Here is a 27,189-nt window from a genome sequence, read left to right on the forward strand (position 1 = left end):
AGGCCTGAATATGACTTTTCATAACTGAAATTTATGCCCGCCATATAAATAACCATGATACACACATATCATACCAAAGTTACCTTTAATAAAGTGGAAGATTTTGTCATACTTGAAGCAGAATATAATTTCTTAATGAAAAAAGAGAGAGAGAGAAAAAAACTTGATCAGGTTTGGCCATATACATTGTATACGCTGTGTCATAGAACAGCACAGATATACATGTACAATTGTATTCGCAATAAAAGAATACCACAGTAGTAAGATAAGTCAATTACCAGTGCAGTAAAACAAACAAGGCTGCAACACAAGTACAGTAAAAAAACAAACAAACAAACAAAGCAGTAAGATAACGGGAAAACCAACAAACCACTAAAGTAGGTTTCAACAAGCAAGTTCACAGCTGACTACAAGTATTGCACAAACATGATGAAGACACATAACAACAGTTGCACTCTTTCTGCATGCGTTTAAGACAAAAATACAAGGTCTAGGATTGCGCATTTTCTCCTAGGATAATATCTGAAGTATTGCCATCAGTTATTTCACTTAATATCACATAAAATAAAGAAGGTATAGCTACCTTTAAAAAGAGTTAAAAACATCCATATAACTCTGTGATGGTATTCTACATTGCGCTATGTGCAGACGTTATGGAAGAGAACATCTTTTAAAACATGATAAGTCTGAAGAAACATTTCTCCAGATAACATTCAGCCTTTAATGATTTTTATTTCAAAAAATTTGAAAGTACAGGTACTGTGGGATACAACTGTGCCCCTGTGTTGCATAGAAGAAACCACGAAGGAAACATACAAAAATTATTGTAATGCTCTGCAACATCTTGCACAACAATAATTTGCCAATTTGTTTCTTAATTTGCCTTTGATCTCTTGCATAGAATTTAACATCCATATCAAAACATTCATCTCTTCTCACAGTGTGAGGTCATACATTTGTTAATACAGGACTAGGGTTTCACATGACAAAAACATTATGCAATGCCAGCAATGATCAATACACATCCCCATTTATAGAAAGAATCTGATGCAAGAGCTATGCTCCTTGCCAGTCATGATTTATCACTGTACCCAAAGTGGGATACTCAAGAACTGATATAAAGCCAAGTTCTGCTACACACGCCATGAACAGATCTTCCTACATGCAACCATATTATGTTGTTACTGGTTACCCTGACCAAGGTCTCAATTTATTTGTTCTCTCTCTACTCTTACATGTAGCTTGTCTTCTTAGAAGCTAATATGTTTATGGTGGCATTAAAAAAGAAAATATTTTCAGATCCCAAATCCCAGCTAAGGTCCTTCTGTTAGCCACATGATGCAATTACTTTGCATAATAATGAGAGTTTCAGCCTTCTTTTTCAACTTAAAATTTCCCCAGAAATCTATACTTTCATAATATCTCTCTCTCCCCCTCTCTTGTTTTGTAAATAAATAGCTGATATTGCAAATGATAGCACACAAGTATGTTAACCATGCCAGGGGTCACGATTAGGCCAAAGCATACACCTATATCAGGGGCGGATCCAGGAATTCTGTAAAGGGGGGGGGGGGGGGTTGACTAATATTTCTGGTGCCACTTCCGGGTTTCATTTCATTTTTTTCTTTTTATTTCTTTTGTTTTTAACGAAAAATAAGGGGGGGGGGCGTGCGCCAGTTGCGCCCCCTCTGGATCCGCCACTGTATATAATGTACTACATATGACTTTAAATACATGCATTAATTTTTTAGACTTTAGGTTCTAAAAAACTAGCTGGAGCATGTACTTGTTCTCACACAAATGTTGGTCATAATATGTATAGTGGAAACACTGGTAATAACAGTAATAAAATTGAATCTTTACTTTATCTCATTACACATCACAATGCCACTTGAAATTGCATGAAAAGCACTGAAAATTTGACAAGATTGTGGTATTTAGCACATTTTGTATAACAAACCATGAAGACTATCATTCAGCCATGTTCAATCATAGCAACATATGCATGTAGAAATAAAAAGATGCAATTTACAATATATACATCTTTATTAGAATAAACAATGGAGGATGGATGTGACACATGGAAGTGTATATAAATAGCAATATTGCTCGCAAAAAAAAAGATAAAAAATAAGAAAATAATAATAATTTTAGTCAATGGATGCTTGTCATGGGTTTATCAAATCACATAAGATCTGCAACTGCATTCATCTTTTCCAAAAGAAACATAGCAGCACTAATCGGAATGAAAGTGGTGAAAGTTATCTTGGCATAAAGTTTGGTAAGCTGCATCTTTTAGAACAAGGAGCAGACCCCGTAAATTGAGAAGTATACCAGTATGTGATACCAAGTGTGATTCATCTCAGCTTCATAAAATTAGCCAGATCCATACCCTGATTTCATCTGACATTACATTTTTGATTGTGGCAAGTTCTGTGAGTTCAGCACTTCCGAAGAAAGCATTTGACTTGTGATGTTGCCTCCTCAGTAGTGACTGGATACCCTGTTGATTTCTATCTGTATGGTTTATGATTTACTCTTCCTCTTTTTGTAATAAAATGTTTTTATTTTATGACAAAAATATGATATCAAATCTCGGATCCTACAAGGTGTACGCTGCCCACGGTGCTCTCAGCTGGTATTGTCCATTCTGAACAAAAGAAAGACAAGAAACAAAAACAAATACCAAGTTAGCATTCGATGCCACAACCTTTTCTTGGGATTAACTGAGCATTCACACACTAAACATTACCCAATGCATGAAGGTCATTGTTTCCAAATCTTTCACTAGCATCAATGGTTCAAATCCCAGGGACAAGTTAAATAGAACAACTGGACAAGCAAATCATCTAACAGGTGCCCTCATTCTGTATTCTTCTTGTTTATAACTTATGGCACATTCATTTTCCCATCTTTCCTGATGACAGATCTTACCCATGGAAGGAAGCAGAAACATTCCCACCATTCATTTTTTCTTTCAGTTTTCTCATTCCCAACTTATATGCTCAAGATTAAAAAAAGCAGTTCATGATCAAGAATGAAGGTGAATCCTTTAAATATGTAAAATTACTATCAACATACAATTATGGGGGGAAGAGGGTGGCTTAACTGCAAAATGATACCATGGCACTTTTTGTTGTTGTTGTTGTTGTTAGACTGCCTCACTTTTGTTTATGCATTCAGTTACAATTAATTATGGCTTCAACATCAGAACATTACAATTGGGTAAAACAGAAAATATCAATGGTGCTTTATTAGGATGTCACTCAACAAAATGACAATTCACACTTAATAGATCAACAAACACACATCCATTAGGTAAATTATCAAACTGTTCTGTAAGTTCATTCTTTGCGACAAATGCATGTGCTTCTGTGCATGGCTCACGAAGATATACCAGTAGTATGACAGTTTAGCATATGATTGTATCACAAAATCAACTTAAAAGGTACAGTATTATCACAAAGAATTGAGACATAAGTGGGGAAAGGAAACTCCAGTAAGAAAACACAGAAAATCGGAATATATTATGATGATGTACTGGGTAATGTCAACTTCCCAAAAATGATAAAAGCAAAAAAAATATTTTGCCACTCACATACAAATGAAAATATTGCAAAACTTCATTCTCCTTTGACGATCATACATGAAAAGACAACATGTACACTACAAACATATGAAGTATTCCCAAGGAGATAACTTACAACTAACAAATATTTACAGCCAGAGTGTTATAATGTGTGGTTTTTTTTAATACATTGTAAAAATAAGTTTGTTGCTATGCTACCATCTAGTCCTACTTGCATAATTGTTCATATAAAACACTTTCAGGAAGTGCAGAATGGGATAAAATTAGAAAAATAAGGCAAATATTTCACATGCCTGGATATCTTCAAAAAGAATGATTCAGCATGGTTAAGAAAAGATAATAGGAGAAAATATTGATGAGTGAAGTTATCATTGTGAACTGAAATTACTCTTCAGAGAGTATGTTAGACCACAAGTCTGCACAGTCTTTTACTGTACTGTGAGACACATTTTGCTCTCCATTATGACAGGGTTAAAAGGAAAAACATAGCATTAGAACAAGTGACGGTCGAGTGTGAGCTTTTTTTTGGCACTACACCACAATACACACCACGACTGCAGGAACGGCCCCTACCGTGGGCTGCTGGCGCGGGACAGCCGGTTGCTGGGTTGGGTCCCTGAAGCGGGACTCCAGGGCTTTGGTCCGGGCGTTTGGCTGACCAGCATGGCGGGGAGTACCTTCCATCTGATTTGTGTTCATGCGCATTTTATGTATTGTGCATGGAAATGGACAGGGGCGCATAGGACGGCCATTGATGTGGTATGATGAGCAAAAATATGGCAAAATGGCCAGATTATGGGTGCAGAAATAGATATACATGTATGTTTTGGAACAGGGGTTTTGTTGTTTTTGTGGCAATATGTGGAATATTGTCATCATTTTTATCATTTGATATGAAGTTCAGAAATGTTTGAAACATGACAGAGTGTAGATATCATGCAGAGGGTGTATTTGTTTGTGTTAGACAGATGTAAAGAGGCATGCAAAGAAACAGAAAGACAGAAGAATAACATTGAGAAACATAGGTATGGCATGCAATAGAAAGCTATAACAAGTAACAGAAACTTTGAAACTTAATTCAGGAAATAATGCCTAGTCTGCAGTATGGGCAAGAATTTACAATAACACCGAGGTAGACAAAAGCAAAATAAGTAGCGAGTATTGGACTTGTTCAAGATAACAACTGAATGCCATATTGGACATCTCAATGGCTGCTTAATGGTCATGCCATTCTTGAAATTATTACAGTTTTGATGATTTGGAGGACTAGTCTGACTAGCCCTGCAATTGCTCTGCCTGGTAAGTATCTAGTAATCTCTTGAATGAAACCTTTTGGCGACCCCTCCTCTTCAGCTCTCTGACCATCTTTTAATCCATCCTGAGTCAACAGCTCACAATGCAATTGATATCATACACAAACAGATTGCCAGTATGGGGGTAACAAGAGAAAAACAAAACAAAACACAAACATATGCATACACACAAACACATGCAAACATAAATGCCAACACAACACACACAAAAGAGAGCAGTGTCTCACCTGATGTAGCTTGTTGAGGTCCAGTGAATGCCTCTTCATGGCTGGCTCGTAGGGGGCGCCATGGCCTGGCCTACCCCAGCGCTGGTCAAAGGTGTCGTAATGCTGCAGGGCACAATTCACATGAAAACATTAACGTTTCTTCTTCTTCTTCTTCTTCTTCTTTTTTTTTAATCCCATACAACCTTCAGTGACATAATTTACCATTCAACTGGTACCATGTATAACCCACAACACACACTGTAGCATATCATAGTGACAGAAATGGTCTTTGTAAAGCAGTTTTGATATTACAATCCGTATTTAAATGTAAAGCCATATTCCTTTCTGTTATGATAGTCTTGGGCATGAAAATTTTAATATGCATATTTTCTACGTAGAAGTATGATGAAATTATTCTACCTTTTATTATTACCTCATTCTTTTTCCAAGCAAAATACAGAAAATGACAACAATGATACAGTATAGTAATTCTTTGATCTAAAAACCTTTGACATTCTGGACATTGATTTGCTGCTTGCAATAGCAGCAACAGACAATAATATCAAGAAGTTTGTGATTTCATCTTTCCTAGAGGGACAGTGGTGAAGCTCAACTCAATGGCCAGTGTCAGCTTCCAGTCCCACATGCATCAAGTAATGTAAGTCACCTGAAATATGCTGCGCAAATCACAAAGGCCAGTAATGGCAGCAAAATTAAACATGGATTAGCACAGTCTTTGGGACTGATCATCCACAGCAGAATGCCATGTACTGCAGTTGATTGCTTTTAGATTCATTGCATCAACGGCTTTGCACTGTATGTGCCCCCCCCCCCCCAAAAAAAAAAAAATCAATTGTTTTATCATATGACATAATCTGACTGCCTACCTGATTGACGGCTTGTCTAGATACAATTTTCTCTGCATCCCGCTGTTGGGCCCTCTGTTCGGCCTGTCGGACAAGGTCTGTCCTGTAATCCTGAGCTTCAATTCCTGGTCTTCGAACGTCCATCATCTGGGGAGAAGATTTAAAGATACAGATAGCCATGAAGTACATGTTGACTGTCAAATTATCAAGATGAAATCATGACAATATTCCTGATGTATCACCTGAAGCTATAGGAAAGGAGAGGAATAGAGTGATGACTGATCCCAGCCGATATGAACAAACACAAAACCTAACAAATTGCCTAAATATGTCATTATTGTCATCAATAATTATATCCTTTGATTCTAAATGTCGAAATACATTTTGTACCTTTACAGAGTGGCTATGAAAGGCAAACTATATCTCATTGCTCTTTACATTAAAAACAATATGAGTATTCATGAAGTAGCAGTAACTAACAGCTGACCCTCCCATTGTGAAAATGTTTCATGGAGTGGACAATTTTGAATACATTCTGTAGAGCTGAGGGGAAATCTCTCTCTAAAATCATTTCGGATGTTCTCAATAGGAAGAACAAATCTCAATTAAAAACAAAGAAAGCAACCCTTTGGGCATTTGCAAGTTAAAATGCGTAAAGATGAAGTCATGTCAACCTGCTTTCAATAGTCATGAATGAAATGAGTGCTTTCATATGATAATAACAGTATGTGATTACAAGCAGTACATTCTATCACAGCAAAAGTCCAAACTGTGAACCACTGAATGAAATCATATCTCAACACAACTCCGAAAGCAATAATAACAAACTGATGAAAGCGCAGTACTTGGTTAATTCTTACATGTTTTGTGACATCAGAGTAGGCCTTGTGGTGGATGGGCAGCACGGTGCCTGTGGCTGGATCCCGGGCCCGGTAGCCCACCTCCTTACTCCTCATCCAGTTGACCGTCTCTCCTCCAGGTTTCTTCACCTCCCTCGCCTCGTACTCACGCTGCATCTTCTGTTCCTCCATATTTGATTCTATTAGAAAGATATAGATAGATGGATAGGGAAAGAAGAAGATAAACAAATTAATATATTTCTCATATCTGTGTATTACAAACACACAAATCTATACCTTTGTATGTATTCATCTCTTTTATATATTCCCTTGTTCATCTTTCTATTCCTCTACATAATAGTATGTATGTCTTTATGCCTACATGTACAAGTTGATATCATAGATAGTTACAGTAATACTAGGATACAGACATACATATGAATGGTATATATGCCAGAGTTTAATGACATACACTTGCAAAAGGAAGAGGTGATGCACATATTTGAATCTAAGGTGGACATACACTTTTACATACCTTTCACATTAATTTAAGTCATAGAGCAGTTTGTAAGATTCATACGTACGTACTCAAAATGTAAGAGAACAGTAAATATTCACTGCATGAAGAACAAAATAATAGGAGACAAGAGAATCTTGGAGGAGGCCTTGCAGTAGAAAGTCGAGTTACTTACTGAGCGTGGTGAGATATTTGCGCTTGGCTTCCACTTCTTCTGCTTTTGGGGGATCCACTCCCATCTTGTCCTTGGTAGCCTTGCCGCTCACGAGCACCTGCACCTTGCCATCTGGTCGATAGATAGGTGCCCCTCCCCCGGGTCTGCCCCAGGGTTCGTTGGGATCCCTTGTGCTCTCATCAATCTTAATGTGCTCTGAAAGGAAGGAAGGAAGGAAAGGGGGATGTTTAGGATACCACTTGAAGTCAGTCATATAACCATTTTTACAACAAAAGCACCATATCAAACATTACAGATGTATCATCCAAGCATAGAAAATCTGTGGGCAAGCTATGCACAGGGTATCACTGCAATTGTATCAAAAACAAACAAATAGATGGGAAAATATCCCTGACTACTCAAATCTGAGGAGATGAAAAGAAAGTGTTTGGACAATAACAAGTTATCATTGTCTCTCTGCTTATTTTGTGAATATTTTACTCCTAACCATAATCAACAGTAATCAAATCCAGGCAGTAGAAGTGAAACTGCATGAAATGAAATCATATCATTTCCATCCAAAGTTGTTATGAGCTCACACAATCCCTGTAAAACAGCTCTCAATTTGATTACTGTCAGAGGACCTCTTTACAGAGATTCTGTCAAATCTCCCAATCTCTCAAATTCAAGGTTACCCTGTTTGTGTGAAATCCTCTGTGTAATAAAGACAGCGGTGTTCCTATAGACACCTGGAAATATGTAGAATGTTAGTTATGACATCACAAGCAAACATTAGCAGGAACACATGAATAAGAGAGAATGTGAGAGTCAGTGAGAGAGAGAGAGAGAAAAGAGAGAGATTCACATACACAAAGCAGAAATTATATACACAACAAGCACATTGCAGAAAAATGAGAGAGGGAGAGATATATTAACATACAGGGAGAGAAATATACAAGATTGAGATAGATAGAGAGACAGAGATAAAGAGAAAGAAGGAGAGAGAGAGAGAGAGAGAAGAAATATTAAAATCAGTGTGTTAGAAAAGAAGAAGTGTGACTTGTGCATTCAAAGATGATTGGATAAGAGACATCAAGTGAAAAGCTTTGTTTGAATGGTGGTGAAAACACAACTGTGTGACTTTGGAGTAAAAGAAAGGGGGGGGGGACATTGAGGGAGTAGAAATAAAAACAATACGAAGTGGCAGCAAAATCATACTTGAGTGAACAAGAAACATCGTAGCTTAATTGCATAAAAGATTATTGCAGAAAGCCATTGCTCTGAAGAGAGAGTCTTTATGACTCTGCCTATGTTTCCATGTACACTAATTGTGTTGCTGTAGTTATTCAGCAAATTAGCACTGATTTGTAAATGGGCAGGGTAAACATGCATCCATTACCTTGCTAATTACCCTGACGGTGTTACCATGCTCGTGTAAAGTAAGATGTGCCTTCACTGGCTGAATACTTATTGGTTGTTATGCAAACAGGAAAAACTCTCTCACGCTATATGTATGGGAGTATTGCAGGTTTGTTGTTGAGACAATATAAAGTTGAGAGGTAGACTGCAGACGGTGGGTATTTCATAATCTGGCATAAAATTCTATCAGCTAAATGTAAAGTAGACTGCAAAAAGCAGCAAATATAATGCATGACACACACCACATATATATGAAATAGTTTCTGGAATTACAATTACATTACACAGCGGTTGCAACACAGCAACAACTAAGGATTGTGATTGAAAGGAGGAAAAGACAAAGAAAGAAACAAATAAGGTTGAGAGATTAAAGGGGATGGCTAGTAAACTGATCAGTGGGAATCAGTGGGAATGCTGGGGGATGATTGTTCCAATCCTTGTGCGATTCATTTAAAAGTACCTTATATATCTATTGATGTGTGAAAATTATTTGCTTCAGAATGGTCTCATTTTCATGTAATGTGCAGTTTAATGTTTCCAGGTTAGCATGACTGTACAGTGACGGGGCATTAAACTGCACATTACTTGAATATGAGACCGTTCTGAAGAAAATAATTTTCACACAACAACAGATATATAATGTACTCTTAAACGAATCTCATAAGAATTGGAACAATCATCCCCCAGCATTCCCACTGATTCTCACTGATCAGTTACTAGCCATCCCCTTTAAAAAGTCAAATGCAAAGAGTATGTACATATGTGGGGATGGGGAGGAGAAAGTGTGATAGAAGGAAGACGAGAAGACACTCCTACATACAAACAAGGGGTGGGTCAATCATTTACACAGCATTCCTGTGATACTAGTTTGAACACGAGTGAAACTAGACGCTGCAAACACTCGGCAAATAGAGACGGTACCTGCTTGACGGAGTGGCCCTCGAATTCCACCTCCTGATTGAGGTGAAGGGTAAAGTTTGGATGGGGAGTGGATGACAAAATGAAGGAGGAAACTTCAAGACTCTAAACAAGCTTCTGAACAGTACTACAAAAGAATTCATGATAAGACTACTCGAAGGGAGATAATAGGTAGACAATCAATATGCATTCACAGGTTCTATGAAATGAATACAGGCAATTAAGAATGTACTGCAGGAAGTTGAAAAAATACTCGAGTGTAAAAAAGAAAACAAGATACACAGACTCATCATTTGCACTGTTTGGGATGGGTGGGGGTACTTATCAAAAGAAACATGAGGTTTCACTTGCTATGAAAAAATATCCCATGTAACAACCTTTAAGCAACTGCACCGCTCTACTGGGTAGGTACACTGAACAAGTACACAATGAAGTACACAATGGAGTATGCACTCCTAATTGAAGTTTGGATCTTCTATTTTATAAGAAACCACACAAACGTACCTCCTGGATTTGAATCATGCTGTAAGGTTTGCTGGAGGCGTGTCTTCCTCTCCCCTCTCTCATCAATCAGGTGACCCCCTCCACCAACTGGCTTCGTTTCCAAGGCAACTCCCTGGGGAAAGAAAAAAATGTATATGTAATTGCTTTATTTTTACATTGCAAGTTTCGAAACCAGTTCAAGATAAATGATGAATTTCTATTCATAATAGGACTTGTGCACACACACAAACACACAGAAAAAAAAAATGGTAGTTATGATAATGCAAGATGAAGCTAGAGTTGAAGACATCCTGTGATTTGCAACAAATCACTAAAATATCAAATTCAAATAGTTCTGATCACATCATGTTTTCTACACAAATCATATGGTGTCATAAAACCAAAGCCAACAGTTTAATACATACAGTAATATCTTTGTTTCTTTTTGTGCCTAAAAGCTACTAGGACACAAATCATTCGGTGATGCAAACCAGATTATCACAGGCAGGAGCACTCGAAATTATGACAACAACATGAAAGAGGCACTTACAGTTGACATATTGACGTAGAATTCTGGTGCTGTGTTAGGGTTGGACCACATCAACCTCTTTGTGTTTCCCTCTGGATCACGAACTGGTGCTCCTTGACCTTTGCCCCACGGGTCATAGTCTCCACCCTGTTATTGATCAACGAGATAGGAGCTCATTTCGAATATGTATGTGCACAGGCCTACACACATGAAGGTAGAATAATTGTTGTTGATGTCTGAAAATTCATAACAGGAAGTAATAATCTCTGAATTTGTATCGAGTAAGCATCTATCCAACACTCACTCGACATTACTATCGCACACAATGAGAGATTAACAACTGTCATGCACACATTATTCTCTACATGTTCACACTGAGATAGGCTAAACTGCATTGTTGTACCTTCCCTGAAAATCTGGCACCTATCCTAAAACTGTCTTTAGAGACTCACACAATAAACTTTGTCTACACAGCTATTGCACAAATTCTGTTTTGTTGTTTTGTTTTAGTCAGTTGTTATACTGTGTTCTCATTTTTGTTCTTGCTACTAATTAAAAGGCATCAAAAATGAAGTTCTAAAACTTAATTGCACATAAATTATGCCTCCCTTCATGAGATACTGTGAGCAAAAAACGGGCATCATTTCTCTTTTGAAACACTTCATTCTCTTTGGGCATGCCCCATATTGACTTCATACACTAAACTCATAAAGGTACATGGTTCATTACAAACAGCAAATATGGAATACAGTAGATGAAGTGACAGAGAGAAACATAGGCAGAGGCAGAGAGAAAGACACAGAGAGAGAGAGAGAGAGAGAGAGAGAGAGTTGAGACAGAGAACAGACTCTACCCTTGAATACCAGTAACTATATCTTGTTTTAATAATGATTGTTTTCCCATCATGACAATAATGGAATTATCACTACTGTTTGTACTTATGATTTTTGCACATCCTGACAAAGACTTTTGGCAATACCAGTATTCTAACTTCAGGAGTGATGAAGATAAAACATAAATTTCTCCTCAAAGAAATACGAGAAACCCATTTTTTCCCCATTCTTTAAAGGTACTATCATACATAATGTTTAATTAGAGATGGAGATGAAGGGACAGAAATTAATGAAAAACATGTAAAACTCTGTTACTTACCGTTTCAGGAGCTTTTGATGACAATAGTAGGCAGGAGAAAATGGGGTATGGAAAGATAACGGAAACAGATGTATGAAAAACCTTTACCACAAATATCCAAAAGAAGTATATGTTATTAAAAATACGAATAGAACTATACACACAGAAAGAGTGACATTGTTAATGAAGCATTTTGTTGGCTCTAATTTGAAATTCTTAACAAGAAAGTGTTATTAAAGACCACAAAAGTTTACTCAAAGAAAACATGTTATCCATTGTAATAGCCATGAACACTCGTCTCTATCACACTTATACAATGCCGCCTTGTTCGCTGGTTAATCATACCACTGACATTATTTCTTCAAATGGCAAATTAAAGACATTAAAGTACAGTGAAATGGAACCTCCAGTGAAGCATGTAATTTCACACCTGCCACGTACAGAAAGAACAATTAACATGAAAGGCGTGCACGATCGATTTTTGACTCTTTTTTTTCTCTCTCTCTCTTGCTTCAGAAAAGTGTGTCGATTCTTTTAGTCCAGGATGCTCTCCAATAAATTTGTTAAATCAACCGTGAAAGTGCTAGATTCCATGTCTTCACAGTTAAATGGTTCTTTTGTCAGTGAACAATAAAATAGGAGTCACAAAGACAGCATCATGTGAGACATTACAGGTCTTTTGTTGGCTTTCACAAGTGAACATGGCAACTTCTGTGTGTCTAACAATGAAACCACTAAGTCTGCACTGGGTGTCTGCACTGCCATGATTTGCAGTGATTTACGAAGCGCCTAAGAGTGTACGATTCCACAGAAGCATATATATATTCGGCATAAAATCTATGTCTCACCCAGCTTCTTCATGTGTGGTTTCTCTTCAATTTGTTTCATCTCAGCCGGGTCCTTCACCAATGTCCTCACTCTCCCTGTTACAAGGTTTCCTACATACGGCATCATGATAAAAACAGGGTGTTTGTAAAATTCCATGATTACAATTCAGAGTGAGTGTGAAACAACAATAATAACTGTCTATCTTGACTGGAGGGAGAGGGTCAAACACAGAGACCACTTTTTGACACTCAGTGTCAAATGGATGCTATTTGTCTTAGGGAAAACAAAACAAAACACTACTCTTAAAACCTCAAAAGAAAAAGAGGGATGTCTTGGCCTGAATGGCCACTTTTCCGAAAAGCCTTCTTTTTCTTTTTACAATCTTGATAGACGGAGGGAGGCAAATACACAAGTCTAACATGACAATTCGCCGGATATTCTGTGTGAAATGGTTGTACATCCCGTAACTTAGGCAACGTCTCACTGACTGAGCTGCAGTTTCAATACAAGACTCATCACAGCAAAGGTAAAAGTGATGCTCCTAAAGCTTGTTTAATGATAAACATAGTTTTACTCTTAAGGATACACTGCACAAGCAATTACTACACATTTGCCTCCCACAGATCTGGCAGTCAGTCTTCATCAGCTTTGTTTATCTGTTTGCCAACCACTGGTCCATGTTTGTTTAAGACTATACGGTCAGTTTACTCAACGAACTTCCACAATCATCTCAGGTGCTAAGGGTGTGGCATGGGGAGGGACTAGAGATTTGGCTTGACAAAGTAAACACTAGCCAAACTTGAAGGGGGACACTATCTCTGAATAGACAATATACCAGGACAACAAAAGTGATGGGGCTTAGGTAACAAAAGTGATGAGACTTACGACAGCAAGTGGGGTTGTATCAACACAAGTGTACAAGTTGCTACAATGGATAGGTGATTTTTAGAGGAAGAGATGTCTCAAAAACAAGTATATGTTTGTTTTAACCCGCTGGAGTGGAGTCGAGAGTATACTAGGGCAGGTGTCTATGAAAAATGCATTTTCTAGCAAAATCAGCCCACCCTCAACGGGTAAATGTTTTGACGTACATAAAACAGGGGAATATAAAAGATGTGTGCAAAATTGACACATTTTCGCACAAACTACGCTCAATCATCACATCCTGTTTACCTATATTCCAGGAAACATGTTGTATATCGTTAAAGAAATTGCCACTACTTGTACATGTCTACCAATAAATCATGGCTTGACATCTCATCTATACCAACTAACCCACAGTAATGCAAATGAGATTTCAGTCATACATTGCATAGAAATAACCTAATAAGCACCACACAGCTGAACTTTCACATCTGGACCCTTGACTAATTGATGGATGATTTCATGTTTTTTTAATTGTGGTTTTGGTTTTGTTACATTTTTCCCTGACTGTTACTGCACTTGAACTTATATATTTACATACAATAGACTGAACATGGGGGCAACACAATATCATGAAATGACTTTAACAAGAGACTTTGAGCATAATTCGGGTATGAAAGCCACTTCTATGGTCTTGATCTCATGAAGCTCATTTGCACATAACTGCTATTTGCATATTTCATCAAATCCATGAAGTTACAAGCATAAAATCAATAGCAGGAAACCTAAGTCAGTAATATCTGAAATCCTCCACCCTTTCAGCCATGCTACCATTTCACGTAGATTGACCTCAGCGTATTATTGTTGGATACTGAAGGAGGCCCTTCTCTGCGCAACACTGGCTAATCAATGAAGAACTATGCCCCCCTTGCCAGGAACACTTTTCTTCCCTTACAAAGAGCAGTATTGATCCCAAGTCTCATACGCACCGCAGAGGCTCATATACCACCAGAAGCTCATGAAATATTCAGATGTTGTCTGTCATCCCTCGTATACTATAACTACATGCGAACATAGCAAAATCGTTGGTACAAGATCCTTTCAGCTGCACACAAGGTGCATCGTCCTCTGATGATTTGCATGTATTGCTGTAACATAGCATCTTTAACCCGTTGAGGACAGGCTGATTTTTCTACAACATGCATTCCCCATAGATGCCTGCCCGAGTATACTCGGGACTAGTCTTCAATGGGTTAAAGGCACAAAGTTTGTTCAAACTTTGTAACCATGGTAAAACTACATTGTAAGGGCAATAAAGAGAGCAACAACAACTGAAAAAAAGATTAAAAAAATCACATCCTTGCACGTACGTACTGTAAAACCAGAAACATTCACGGCATGAAACTCTTGTGAATACAAGCTGACAGTCTTTTCGTGGCATGAAACTTTTGAAAATTGATGACTAGAATTCAATGCATAGTGCAATCATACCAAAAATTTTGCATGTATTTTACTTCCATAAAATCTTGGCTCCTCGCAAAATCTGCTAAAGTTTCCTGCACGCTAACATTTCTGGTTTTACAGTATGCATCAGTCACGTATCTTACCATATTATGCATGTCAGCATGATATGTTGATTCAGTGTTAAGCTTGACATTAGGCATATTTAGACTATGAAGAGCATGAATCTTTATTTCTTTTCCGGCTCATACACGAATGAGTTCACAAAATCTTGCCTACCTGAGTCTGTCTTGATTGGAGCACCAGCCCCTGACTTTCCATAGGGGTTGAACTCCCACTGTTGGTATGAAAGAGATGATACGGTGTCCTCAGCACATTTATTATCTACATAGTAATACTATGTTACATCTATATAGTGAGCACAGGCATGGAATGGATATTTAGTTGTTTTCCTTTTTTTATGTTCAACAGAATGATCTCATCTGATCTAAAAATATGTGTATACCCACATCTTTCACTAGCAATTTATGAATATGAAGGTTGCAAAAGACACAATCAGTATTGTTCTGCTCTCAGCAGCCTCTACACAGTCATATTCTATCATTTGACTACTTGACATGACAAAATAATATTTGCACAAATAATGATGGTGAGCAATGAGTATTCATTGTGCAAAAATTTCACCTGGCAAGATGCTCACGGGTAATGAGAAATTTAAAAACACTGCTTAAAGAACATAAAGAGAGACAGACTAAGACTGCACTATTCTGTGCAAAGTCAAGATTAAACTATTATGAGCTTATTACAAAGTAGATATAATGTTTCAACAGATACCTTGTTACCATCGGTTGCAAATGATTAACTTTTGTCAGAAGATGGAAGTGCTACTTTAGCACCTTTATAAGACAAGTAATTTGAGAGGAAATTTAGGGAAAATTTACTGAATGATAAAGAGTGTGAGTGTGTAGGTGGAGGAGTATAGGAGAGGCAATATATGTTAAGTATTGAGTGTCTACTGATGATCTTAAGTGCACTTACAGTTTTTCTCTCCTCTTCTTTCTCCAGGTATCTCTCCATTTCTTTCTGTGTTTTCTTCTCGAGTGCCATGTTACCTACACAGGGTACATTTCAGATATCATCAACAGGTCATCATGGAGAATTATACCACAAATGCACTGTAACAATGGCATCTCAAAAAAGATAGCACATACATCCTCCTTGAGGTTATAAACATCGTCTGCTGTTCTTATATCATTCTACGCATGACACAACAAAATCATCCACCACAAGTTTTTTGCATATTTTGAAACAAGCATTTGCCATGCAATAGGAGCCATCTGTAACAGTTACAATGTATTTGCAATTTTTCACACATTTTGAGGCACATATGGCTTGTATATGAGAGTGCACATACATTTTACATGATCAGACACAATATAATACATAACATTAATTAGAAACTTAGTGACTGAATGGGTCCATAAACAATTCATTTCTAAGTTAGAAGTTGTAGAGAATGATGGGGTGATTTCTTGCAATTCGATACATAACTTTGTATTGATTCAGGATTTGAGGTATCAGAGTGGTAATTTTCATACTGATATGTGAAAAAAATGAAATAGCAATCTGATTTGCATCTTGCACAGCAAAGATCATTAATTAATGATGTTTTTTTGTGTGTGTGTGCTGACATGGAAATAAGATCTGAAAGCATTCATTGACTAATAAAAAGAGAGAGAGCAACATGAACCCAAATCAAAATGCAAACATCATGCACCCACCTAGCTCTTCGTTGACTTTGTCACCGAAATCCTTGCTGTTGGAATACCGCATTGTATTTTCCACCTGTTTTCTCAGCCCTAGACCATCCCTGAAGCGGATGTCGCTGTTGGCACGGATGCTGGTTTTAACCTTGCCTGAATCAGTGCGGATCGGGGCACCATGCCCTGGCTTACCGAACTGGGGAAACATGAGCTGGGAAAGAGACAGACAAGCAACCAAGCATGAGATTGAGAACAGATGTAGGAATGAAGAAGAAACAAAAAAGCACCACAAACACAAGCATGCATTAAAAGCTACAACATACTAGAACTTGAAGGAGAGAGAAAAGATTTTTAAAAAAAGATGTACATACAAACCATGATGAAAAAACAAGAAGATTTCTACTTAAGACTAAAGGAGAGAATTTTACACAGAAGGGCGACAGCACTCATCTGAATTTAATCTAATCTATTAGATCTTTCTGCTTTTGAACTGATAATGCAACAGTTTGAATATTAGCAAGGCTCTTCCTTACCATCTGAGGGCCTTGATTATCTAGTTCTTTTCTTGTAACAGCTTTAGTCCTGTATGCCTCCTGTTCCCGTCGTGGTGCCCCACCCCCGGGACGACCAAAGGGTTTGTAGTCTTGCAGCATCTTTAGATCCTGGGCCAGAAACAAGAGGCAACATGTTTGGTGAGTACCATAATGTACAAGGTATGTGTGAGCAAAATAACAGTGGAAAGGTTGGGGAACAATCTGATACTAGGTGAGTGTTAACGAAAAGCCTGTTCGAATGTCTCAAAACTGCTCTTTTGGCAACTAAAATGTCTCTACTCAATGCAAAAACAAACAGACAAAACAAAAGAATTATATTTGCATGATTATCTGCTGCCGCTGTCCATCAAAAACACTATAAGCCTGCAGCATCCCTCTCTATAAATCTATAACACTGCTTCATCATATCATGTCGTACACACATGTACCTTAACTACATGTGTGATGGCAATGCCCCAGTCTCTACAGCAACATTCATTTTTCAATGGCTGAATCTTATTTCAAACTGAGATAAAAGCAAACTCTTACATAATTGTGATAAACATAGGCAAATTGGTCTAAAATATTACAAATTAGGAAAACAAATCTGGGCAAAGTCTCCTAAATAGGAGAGAGCATAGAATTTTAAGAAAAAAGGAGAAACGTATAGCTAGAAAAATAGATAGGCAGTTAAACAGCCATATATAGCACATAGAGAGGCTGATACATAAAACAACAGAAATACAGATAGATGGACTCTGAAGGCACATCAAATAGACACAAAGAAAATAAAAGATTTTATATACAAATTATGAACTGTAAATACGCCCTTTCATTCAAATGAAATTCTGAAATATTGTGGAGAGTTGAGCAGATATCTTACCCTCTTTTTCTCCTCATAGGTATCCTTGGACTGCTGGTCCTTCTGCTTCATATACTGAGCTCTATCCCAGTCAGCATCCCGCTGCTGCCTAGCTTTCTTCCTCTCTTCAGCCGACCTGATCATATCCACAACACAGATTTACAAACAATTAGAAGTTCTGGAGTGTGCAGGACATTACCGTGCATATCGTTATGAAAGCATGTAGCAACGGGCAAATTACTCCTCTCCTGTTCGTAGCATCGTATTCCTGTTCAACTCGGTATCCAGTCTACAATACTACTCATTATTTTCTAGGCTTTTAATCATGCCTCCCAATGCTAAATATTCTATATCATATCTGAATAATTCATGTCCTGCAAGAAGCATACAATTCAGAGACTCTAATCTTTAATTGTCGACAATTCACGAAACTTTCACTTCGTGAATGTTAGTGATTTTACAGTAATTAATACTGAACTCTACTTTATCCCTCATTCACGCTAGGTATCACTTCATGGGGAAAGTCCAGTGCTGCAGGACTTTCCCTTCTAAACGACAGTGTGGACACTCACTGGGACTTCTCCCGGTGTCCCCGTAAAGAATGTTGGTCTTGGGACAAAATTTGAAAGGGAGAGTGACCCTAGGGACGTAATTGACAGTGCCAAGCATTATTCATTAGATGCGCACATGTGTAAACTCTGGTGTCAAATGGCAGGGCTTGCCCAAAATCCTGATTGCCCCCACAGCTCCCGGACAGTCAAGATAGTAGTGTGGATGATCATTCGTAAAAAAGGAAAGATCTCTCCTTACTGTTCCCGCGATGCTGGACCAACTGTGAATGACGGGTTTGTCCCTTTTTTCCCTCTACCTTGTACATAATTTACACTGAATAAAAGTTGTCTTAACAGATATTTGTATGAAACAAATCTATTTCTTACGTTCTGTCCTCATTCCAGAATGGAGTTTTCTTCTTAGGAGAAACGGGCACGGTACTGGTGACTCTATCATGTTCCTCCGAGCCATACTGCACTCCTGTCTTGGCAATCACATTGGGTCTCCCTTTGAGAAAGAAGAAAAAGAGACATCTTTATGGACTAGCTGGAGGCAGTATAACACACTGAATGATCAATCAGCAAAGAGAGAGAGAGAAAAAAAAAAGATGCAGATGTGTATGTGTAGAGGACGCTTAGAGAATGCCAAATCAGTTGTCATTAACAGTATATTACATCGAGTCAGTTTGGCAATAATTCAAACTGCATGTTCTTACTTGAACAGAGCTATATGTACCTACTCTATGTGCGCTGTAATACATACAGTGAAAGAACTACATCTGTGGTGATGCGGTTTATTATTATCATTATTGTGATATAATTAAAAAAAAGATTATGGAAATTAACACTAAGATGGCAACAGAAAGGTATCTCATATAGAGTAAATAACGAGATTCAAGAGATGTATAGAAAGGTGGTTTGTCAAGGAACACATAAGTGAGCATGAGAGAAAGATTGCTTTTAATAAATACACATACAATATTGTACACCCTGTACAACATTAATGAATAATTTTGTGGCCCAAGGTTGTCTACTAATAAACCAATCACACAAACCACACTGATAATTGACTACAATGACATGACAATCATTAGCTTTGAACATAGCATGCACTGTTTGGTTTGCAAATTATGGTATTGATGCCTGTGTCTCGATATTCTCATGACATGCTGCTAATTTCAGAGTCATTTTCAGAAATAAATTCTTCATTATCTCGTTGCTGACCACCAGGCCATTAGAAGTGATCATGCAAATCAATAAAGTGAATGACAATAATAAAGAAACAAGCAGCTGATGATAAAAACAACAATGCCTTTAGGCTAGGAAGTGGTCTTTGCATGTCCCTTAAGATATCACTTATTAGGAATTGTCAAAATACTGCAATTGGTATGGGAACATAAAACTCAATTAAAAAACAAAATACATTGCAGATTTTGGCAGTCACATCCTACAAGTTGTACTCTTATTTGTAAGTACAAACTTGAAACTAGGCACCACAATTTCACATTATTTTGTGATTTTTTTTTTTTTTTTTTTTTTAGTGCAACTAATTTAATTTCATCACAATTTTGCTGATAAATATGATCTGCACATACAGGCACAAAATAAAAAGTTGGATATTTTGACCATTTACCTGCAGAGACTCCAACTCTCCCGTTTTCGACGGGAGATCTCCCGCCGAAAACCCATTTTTGCAAAATATCCCGTTCTCCCGTTTGAGATTTAATTTCTCCCGCCCTGGCTCTTTGTCTCCCGTTGGAAAGGATTTCTTGCATATTTCTATCGTATGTTGAAAAAAATAAGCCTTAGATGGCACCAGAGAGCATCTAGGACCCTGGGAATTTCGCACTACGCACACATCAACTTTGAGTCTCCCGTTTGCTTGGGGTTTCAGTCGGGAGAATCTCAAGATCAGAAGGTACTTTGGGTTGGAGTCTCTGTATCTGTTGAAGACTAGTCCCGAGTAAACTCGTGCAGGTGTCTATGGACAATTTATAAAATATCAAAATTAACTGGTCCTCAATGAGTTACATAAAGGAATTTCTTCTATTAAAAATCAATTCTAGTTACAGATATCATGCTGGGCAGACAGAATTACAGAATGTATTCAATGAAGGCATCTAGTCAATGCAACTCCAGTTTCATCCACAGTACACTGCAATTTCGCACTCATCTACACTAGCCACATTTCAACATGGACAGCAAATGTAGAAACTAATTTATAATTGACAACCAATAATGGCTTTTCCATTTTTTTTTAAGCCCCATCCCCTCTGATTAATCAAGCCATTATTCAATGAAGCGTGCATTCGGGGTCACATGGTAATAGATTGAAATGCAACAACAGCCATAGCGGAATTGCCTAGGTGCTATTAATTTTGAATTTCATTCCACACGAATGCAGCTTATTCTGGGCTGTTGCTTTCTTTTTCGATCAGCAATGGAAAAACCTGTTAAGAGTGAGTAACCATGGATACCAGGACAGCACAAGCATTCATCCATTCATGATGATACCATCAAGTACGGTTGGTGAAGTGACTGAAAGTTATGATGAAAATCTTTTGTTGTACTGGCTAAATTCATCACGAGATCCTGCATTGAAAATGACAGCATCAGCTAACTAATGATGCAGCTGTCATATGAATACAAAAGGGTAGTAAGGATCTAAGGGAAATTTGGGTAGGAAAAAAAGTATTTGCACGATAGATTAGGGAAGCATTTTTTAAAAGTTATTAAAGTGTTAATCAGGGATGGAGTAAAGCAGGCATATTTCAATATAGCATTTACGTCAACATGCATAATATTGCATACCTTTAGAAGTACCTATGAGTATACATGCCACAGTAATGTTCAACAAAATCAAATATTGAGGTTAGTGGTTATATTTATGAAATGTGTAATAATGCTGTGTGAGAAAGCCATAAACATCCCCATACAGTTCGGCCAAAAAGAGTAGACAATAAGGTGAAAAAACTTTGTTCACTGCATGTGTAAATTTCCGTTGGAGATGCAAAACATGTGTTTGTTTTAAACCCTTAATTCACAACATAACCTCCCAGATAATAAAACTACACTGTCATCAGCAGTTTAGGGCAGATTCAGAAAATGCTCTTTATTTGTATAAAGCAGGATTCACTCAGCAATGATTTCGAAAAAAAAGAAAAGAAACAAAACAGAGGTGTATGGCTACTTCTAGACATTTGACCATGTGCAGCAATCAATGAGTTGAGGTTTATTGTACATTCTATACCATGCACATTTCACCTCATGCACTGAATGCCATATCATCTTGATGAAAGGATATCTTTTAATAAATATTGAATTTTGTGGATTAGCATACAATGGCTGTCTGATCAAATTGCTAATAATGTGATGGGGCTTGCCTTGAAGATCTCACAGACAATTTTCCATAGAAGCACAAAAACTCAAATTTGTCAACTATGTTATGCAGCGGCAATTTTCTGTGGTATTAGTCTTTTAGCAGAGGACATGCTTCAACTTCTCTTGTCCATTTTTTGAAAATGCACTTGATCATAAAATCCCCCTAATATGCAGGGTACTCATACATGTACAAAAGCACCTAAACAAACAAACAAACAAACAAACAAACAAGCAAACAAGCAAACAAACAAACAAACAAACAAACTTGGTAAACAAACAACATGGCTTGTTACACATGAAAAGTATATTGTCCCCGGCACCAAATGGTCTAAGCTGTTAATTCTGGTATGAAGAACATGAAGTGAACCAGATAAATATTGCTTTTGAATATATATTGAAAGTAGCCTAATGGCTATACATGTAGCATTAGGAATAAGCATCAATGACTATATAACATAATGACCCCATAAAGTGTTCAACATACATGTGCTGGGATGTACTCCATTTTCCGTGGCGATCTCAGCTTCAATAATATCCTGTTTGGTTTGACTTTTGTAATCATAGGGTAAACCTGACATTTGTCAAAAGAGAAGCTTGTGGTATTAGAACACAAAAGAGTCACTCACACTCATCTCTCACATTCATAAAGGGCATAATGGGATAAAAAATAGAACTCCGTATGTGTGATCAGATATAAACATACACGCAAATTATATGCTCTGTCGATGAATTCACTATCTGCTGTTTAAAAACAGTACAGTGGAGGTGGGAGGGGGAGAAGTGTATTTTTAGAGGGTAAAATTAATGAATCAGACACAACTGTGTTTTTTTCAACAAACACAGCACATGACTGAGATTTTGGCTGTGCAGGCTAAAGATGAGAACTGCTGAATATGACTACTGGGTATGTATCTATAGTAAATCTGTGTACAAGCTGTGTAAACTGCTCATATTTGAGGAGTGTCTGTATGTGTGTCTCCTATTAAAACTGAATTTGTGAAAAGTATATAAAACTAAAATTGTTTTGGAAATTATATATAAAACAAGCCTACAAACCTCATTCTGTTCTACTTTGTAAAAGTGCATACACGTGTACACACTGTATGTGCACATTTTATTGATTTCTTTTTTCATGAACAAAAAGGAAAACCATGAGAACAAATGTATTCTTCTCTATTATGGTCTGGAATGAGTTTGAAGTTATTTTTCTTCAAGAAAGTAAAAATAAGATATACAAACAAAAACAAAAAATCCTATGAAGCAAATATTGTGAATCATGGACCGGCCTCTCTGATGCCCCTCCTATTCAGCAGATAAAAAGATCCCCTATATGCATTCAAATAATATAAACATTGTTTAATTAGCTCAGAAGAAAGTATTATCTGATGTGACTCTACATTTGTATCTCAATCAGTCTTGATAATTAACCCGTTGGGGACGGTTTGATTTTGCTGCAACACGCATTTCCCATCTAGACGCTTGCCTGAGTATACTCAGGATTCGTCCTCAACGGGTTAATGTAGCAAAAGTTTAAAGATGCTGTTGTCCTTCATAAAGCTGTCAATGAATATGCTGTAAATCACAACAATTCGGTGGTAAATTTCACAGCTGTTGAAGCAACATGAAAGAGAAACATTTCAGTGAAATTCAACATATTTAAAGAAATGTCACACTTTGGTCACAAGTCCTGCATCAAAAGGTAATTTTCACGCCTTACCTTTCACAAAATGTTGGGGTCTCCTGTAGAAGCCCGATGTTTCAACAGGTTTTGGTGAGCCAAGCAAAGGATGCCTACCAGCTGTGAAGTTGGAGTCGGGAAATCCCTTGAAGCGGTACGAGTCATTGAGGTTAAACGAGTTGGACAGGCCAATGGTGTTGATGTGGTGGAGGTCTCGTGGGGTAACTGTAAACAAAATTGATTTCATAATGCACCAATCAAATCTGTGTTAATGGGATTTAATTAGTGTGACATACATCACATTGTGTGACAGTTTGGATAGAATCCATCAGTTTGGGATTTTTATATAACGGGAAAGAAAACTCAAAGTACCAGTTTCTTGCATCCATGCTCAACACTAAAATTGCAAAAAGTTATGCCTAGGGTATGTTGGAAGAAATCTGTCATGACAACAGACTCTTCCTTGATTTCCTTGATTCAGTGTTCACAGTGATGATGATGTTGATCCACAGCATTAGCATAGTGCCAACAGTGACCATGTTGAAAAAATAAATATCACAAATGTGAAGTAGGTCATCTATAAATGCTGACTTGTGATAGAACCACATGTCTGTCATGCAGCAAAGTTCTATTAAAGCAATTACCCATAGCCTTGACTAATCTGAATTTGTTTCTACATGTTGAACAGGACTTGGATTAATCTTTGAATTTCATAACAGGGTCTACTTTTAATTGTATACAACTTTTTTATGTTATACAATGTCTATAGATGATTTACATGTCACTCTACTACCTGCTTCTTGTATAGAGTAAACTAGAACTTGTATAGAAAACTACATTCCTTCTTGCTTTTTCCAAGAAAGGCAATTCTCTGAGTTATTGTGTGAATTATTTTTGCAAGATCAAATGAGATACAAGATCAAATGAATAGTCTACAATGAAAAAAAAGTTATTAAAATCATTCAAGCATCAGAAATCAACTCATGGGCACTTCAGGATCTAGATGTCTTGGCCCCTTTCGAAAAGAGCACCTGAAACATTCTGTGAATTTTACTGACTCATGAATCTTAACAGTCCAGAGCTTTTAAAAAATCTAATTAACTAGGACATTAAGATGTTTGTTTTCTGTCAGCCCTGCTCAGAAGAGTTTTACTGTTACTGCACATTTGTTGGAAATTAAAAATGAAATGAAATGAAATGAATCTGAAATTAAATCTGTGACAAGTTAACATTGTACAAAGTACTGTATACGCTATATATTGAGCGCGTCTAATTTTTGCGAATTGGGACTTCCCGGCAAATTCGCGAGTGGTTAAATTTGCGACTGTGGTGTGTTTAACACTACTGATCTGAATTGAGAATTGTCGTATCCGGGCAATTACCCCCAGAGGGCAATTACCCCTCCGGCTAAATACTGGTTTAGCGCTAAGGTTAGAGTAAAGATAAGGGTTAGGGTCAGGTTTAGGGTTAGGGTTAGGATTAGGTTCAGGATTAGGATTAGGATTAGGGCCAGGGGAAGTGTCCGGGGTAATTGCCCAGGGGATAATTGCCCTAGACCCGAGAATTGTATGTGTGCATGTCACATTCATGTCAGGATCAGGGGTCAGAGCTCATAGGCATATTTTCACATGTTTTTAAATTCGGGGATAGCTAATAAAAACCTTACAAAATATTTGGCATAGAGTACTACTCACTAGAGGTATCATCAAAGATATTTTCTGGCTTCTGCTCATATATTAGGGTTTTATTTGATAAGTCATTATTTCTTTTTTACCTTCTTGTTAGATTTAGACAGTCTATGTATGCCTATAGATCTAGATGTCTTTATCACTAACTTTACAGATCACACTTCTCTTGGTCTCAATGATGCTCACAGTCACATTACACAGATTAATGGAACAATCACACACTGTTGTATTAGTGTCTAAATACTGTGGAGTGTTGGGAGATCTAGACCCCAGTCTAATCAAGAACAATCCACTTTTTTTACATTTTCATTACAAGAATTCCACGTCCGTTTGTTACATATTCAGATTGATTATGCATTACATCACGGTCACAAGAAGTGCATGGCTAAAGTTTGGAGAAACTGGATCCATGTTAATGTATAGTATAGCTTCCTACAAAAAGCTACAACAGGAATTACTTCTTCAAGGTTCAATGACAGATACTGTATGTTACTGTATTGTTAAGTGCTATCTGTACACCAGAAGAACCAGACAGTAACTGTTACAGGGTTGGGTAAGTGTTTTCAAAATACTAGAATGAGAATTATTAAGATTAAATTTATAGTTTCACTGTTTGGCATTAGTAGATCTACTTACACTGGATCTAGAATACGGTAACTAGACTTTCTAGATCAAGAAGAAAGTTCTAAAATTGTTAGAGAGTTTAAACACCAACACACTCTTTCAATGTCACAACTGCACAGGATCTAGGATCCAGGATATGTAGAATAGGCCTATAGGCTCTAGCTAGAAATCTAAATGGAATGGCCTCTAGGCTCTACTTGTATACTCTAACGTTAGTCTATCGTTCGATAGAAACTTGTTCTTATTATAGAAGGTGTTCTAGAACTAGTTTTATAGAATCGTGTTAAACTGCACTTTTGTGTTCTGGACATCAATTCATCCTGTGTCCAGTTAGCTAACAATGCAACGTTTGTTAGTAGCATGACTATTCTAGAACATAGAAAGTAGAATCACTCTAGAAACTACTACTTGAGTGAAACATCTAAATTGCCAAAAAAAAAAAAAAAAAACATTCTAAATTTCTGTAGGTACCTACCCCACAAGTTCATAAGCACAAGGTTTACTTACTGTCATGTTCCAGTTTCAGTGGACCTTTGTTGGGGTCGTTTTTAACACCTGCCATCATTGTATCAGTCATCTGTTAATCCAGTCTGTTTCTCAGCTCAGCTAAGTTCAGTGATAAAAATCAAGCACTGTTGTTGCCGGTGATTCCAAAAACAATCCAAGTTGTTACTTCACGAGTTCCTTCTTTACAACTTGCACCAATCACTAAACGTGCTCCTAATGTACACACTTACAGACCAAGGACAACAAATGTCCGATTTATTCATGGCTCTTCGCAGCTCTTATTGTCCCTTTTGTTCCAGCTCGCTCATTGATTACTCTCGTTGCTAGGGCTTCTCCAGTGGGGCGTGTGTGTTGGGCGCGTCGACAGCTGCTAGCTAGAAGTCGTGGGTTCTGCCTGGTTCTGCCAAGTACAGTGTGCGCAGTGTTTACGGTCACAGGTTGCACAGTCTCTGAACAGACCTGTGTGAATGCTCTGTTCGCAGACG

At 37.5% G+C, this 27,189-nt stretch overlaps 1 protein-coding gene across 1 annotated transcript; it reads right to left on the reverse strand.

The window, feature by feature from the left end:
• Positions 1-4,120: 4,120 nt before the first annotated feature.
• Positions 4,121-26,902, reverse strand: LOC139742492 (uncharacterized). The gene is made up of 18 exons (XM_071653029.1): positions 26,705-26,902; positions 23,925-24,110; positions 19,214-19,334; positions 18,297-18,411; positions 17,414-17,542; positions 16,884-17,091; positions 16,156-16,238; positions 15,397-15,454; positions 12,813-12,902; positions 11,986-11,996; positions 10,855-10,980; positions 10,326-10,437; positions 9,825-9,854; positions 7,506-7,700; positions 6,835-7,013; positions 5,996-6,121; positions 5,130-5,231; positions 4,121-4,273 (listed from the first exon to the last, which is right to left on the reverse strand). The coding sequence occupies exons 1-18, from the start codon at positions 26,772-26,774 to the stop codon at positions 4,121-4,123; spliced, it is 2,094 nt and encodes a 697-aa protein (XP_071509130.1). The 5' UTR covers positions 26,775-26,902.
• Between the last annotated feature and the right edge of the window lie 287 nt (positions 26,903-27,189).

The sequence above is a fragment of the Diadema antillarum genome, unplaced genomic scaffold (genome assembly GCF_040938485.1).
Source record: "Diadema antillarum isolate AM-2024a unplaced genomic scaffold, OU_Dant_1.0 seq00001003_RagTag, whole genome shotgun sequence".
NCBI classification, from domain to species: Eukaryota; Metazoa; Echinodermata; class Echinoidea; order Diadematoida; family Diadematidae; genus Diadema; species Diadema antillarum.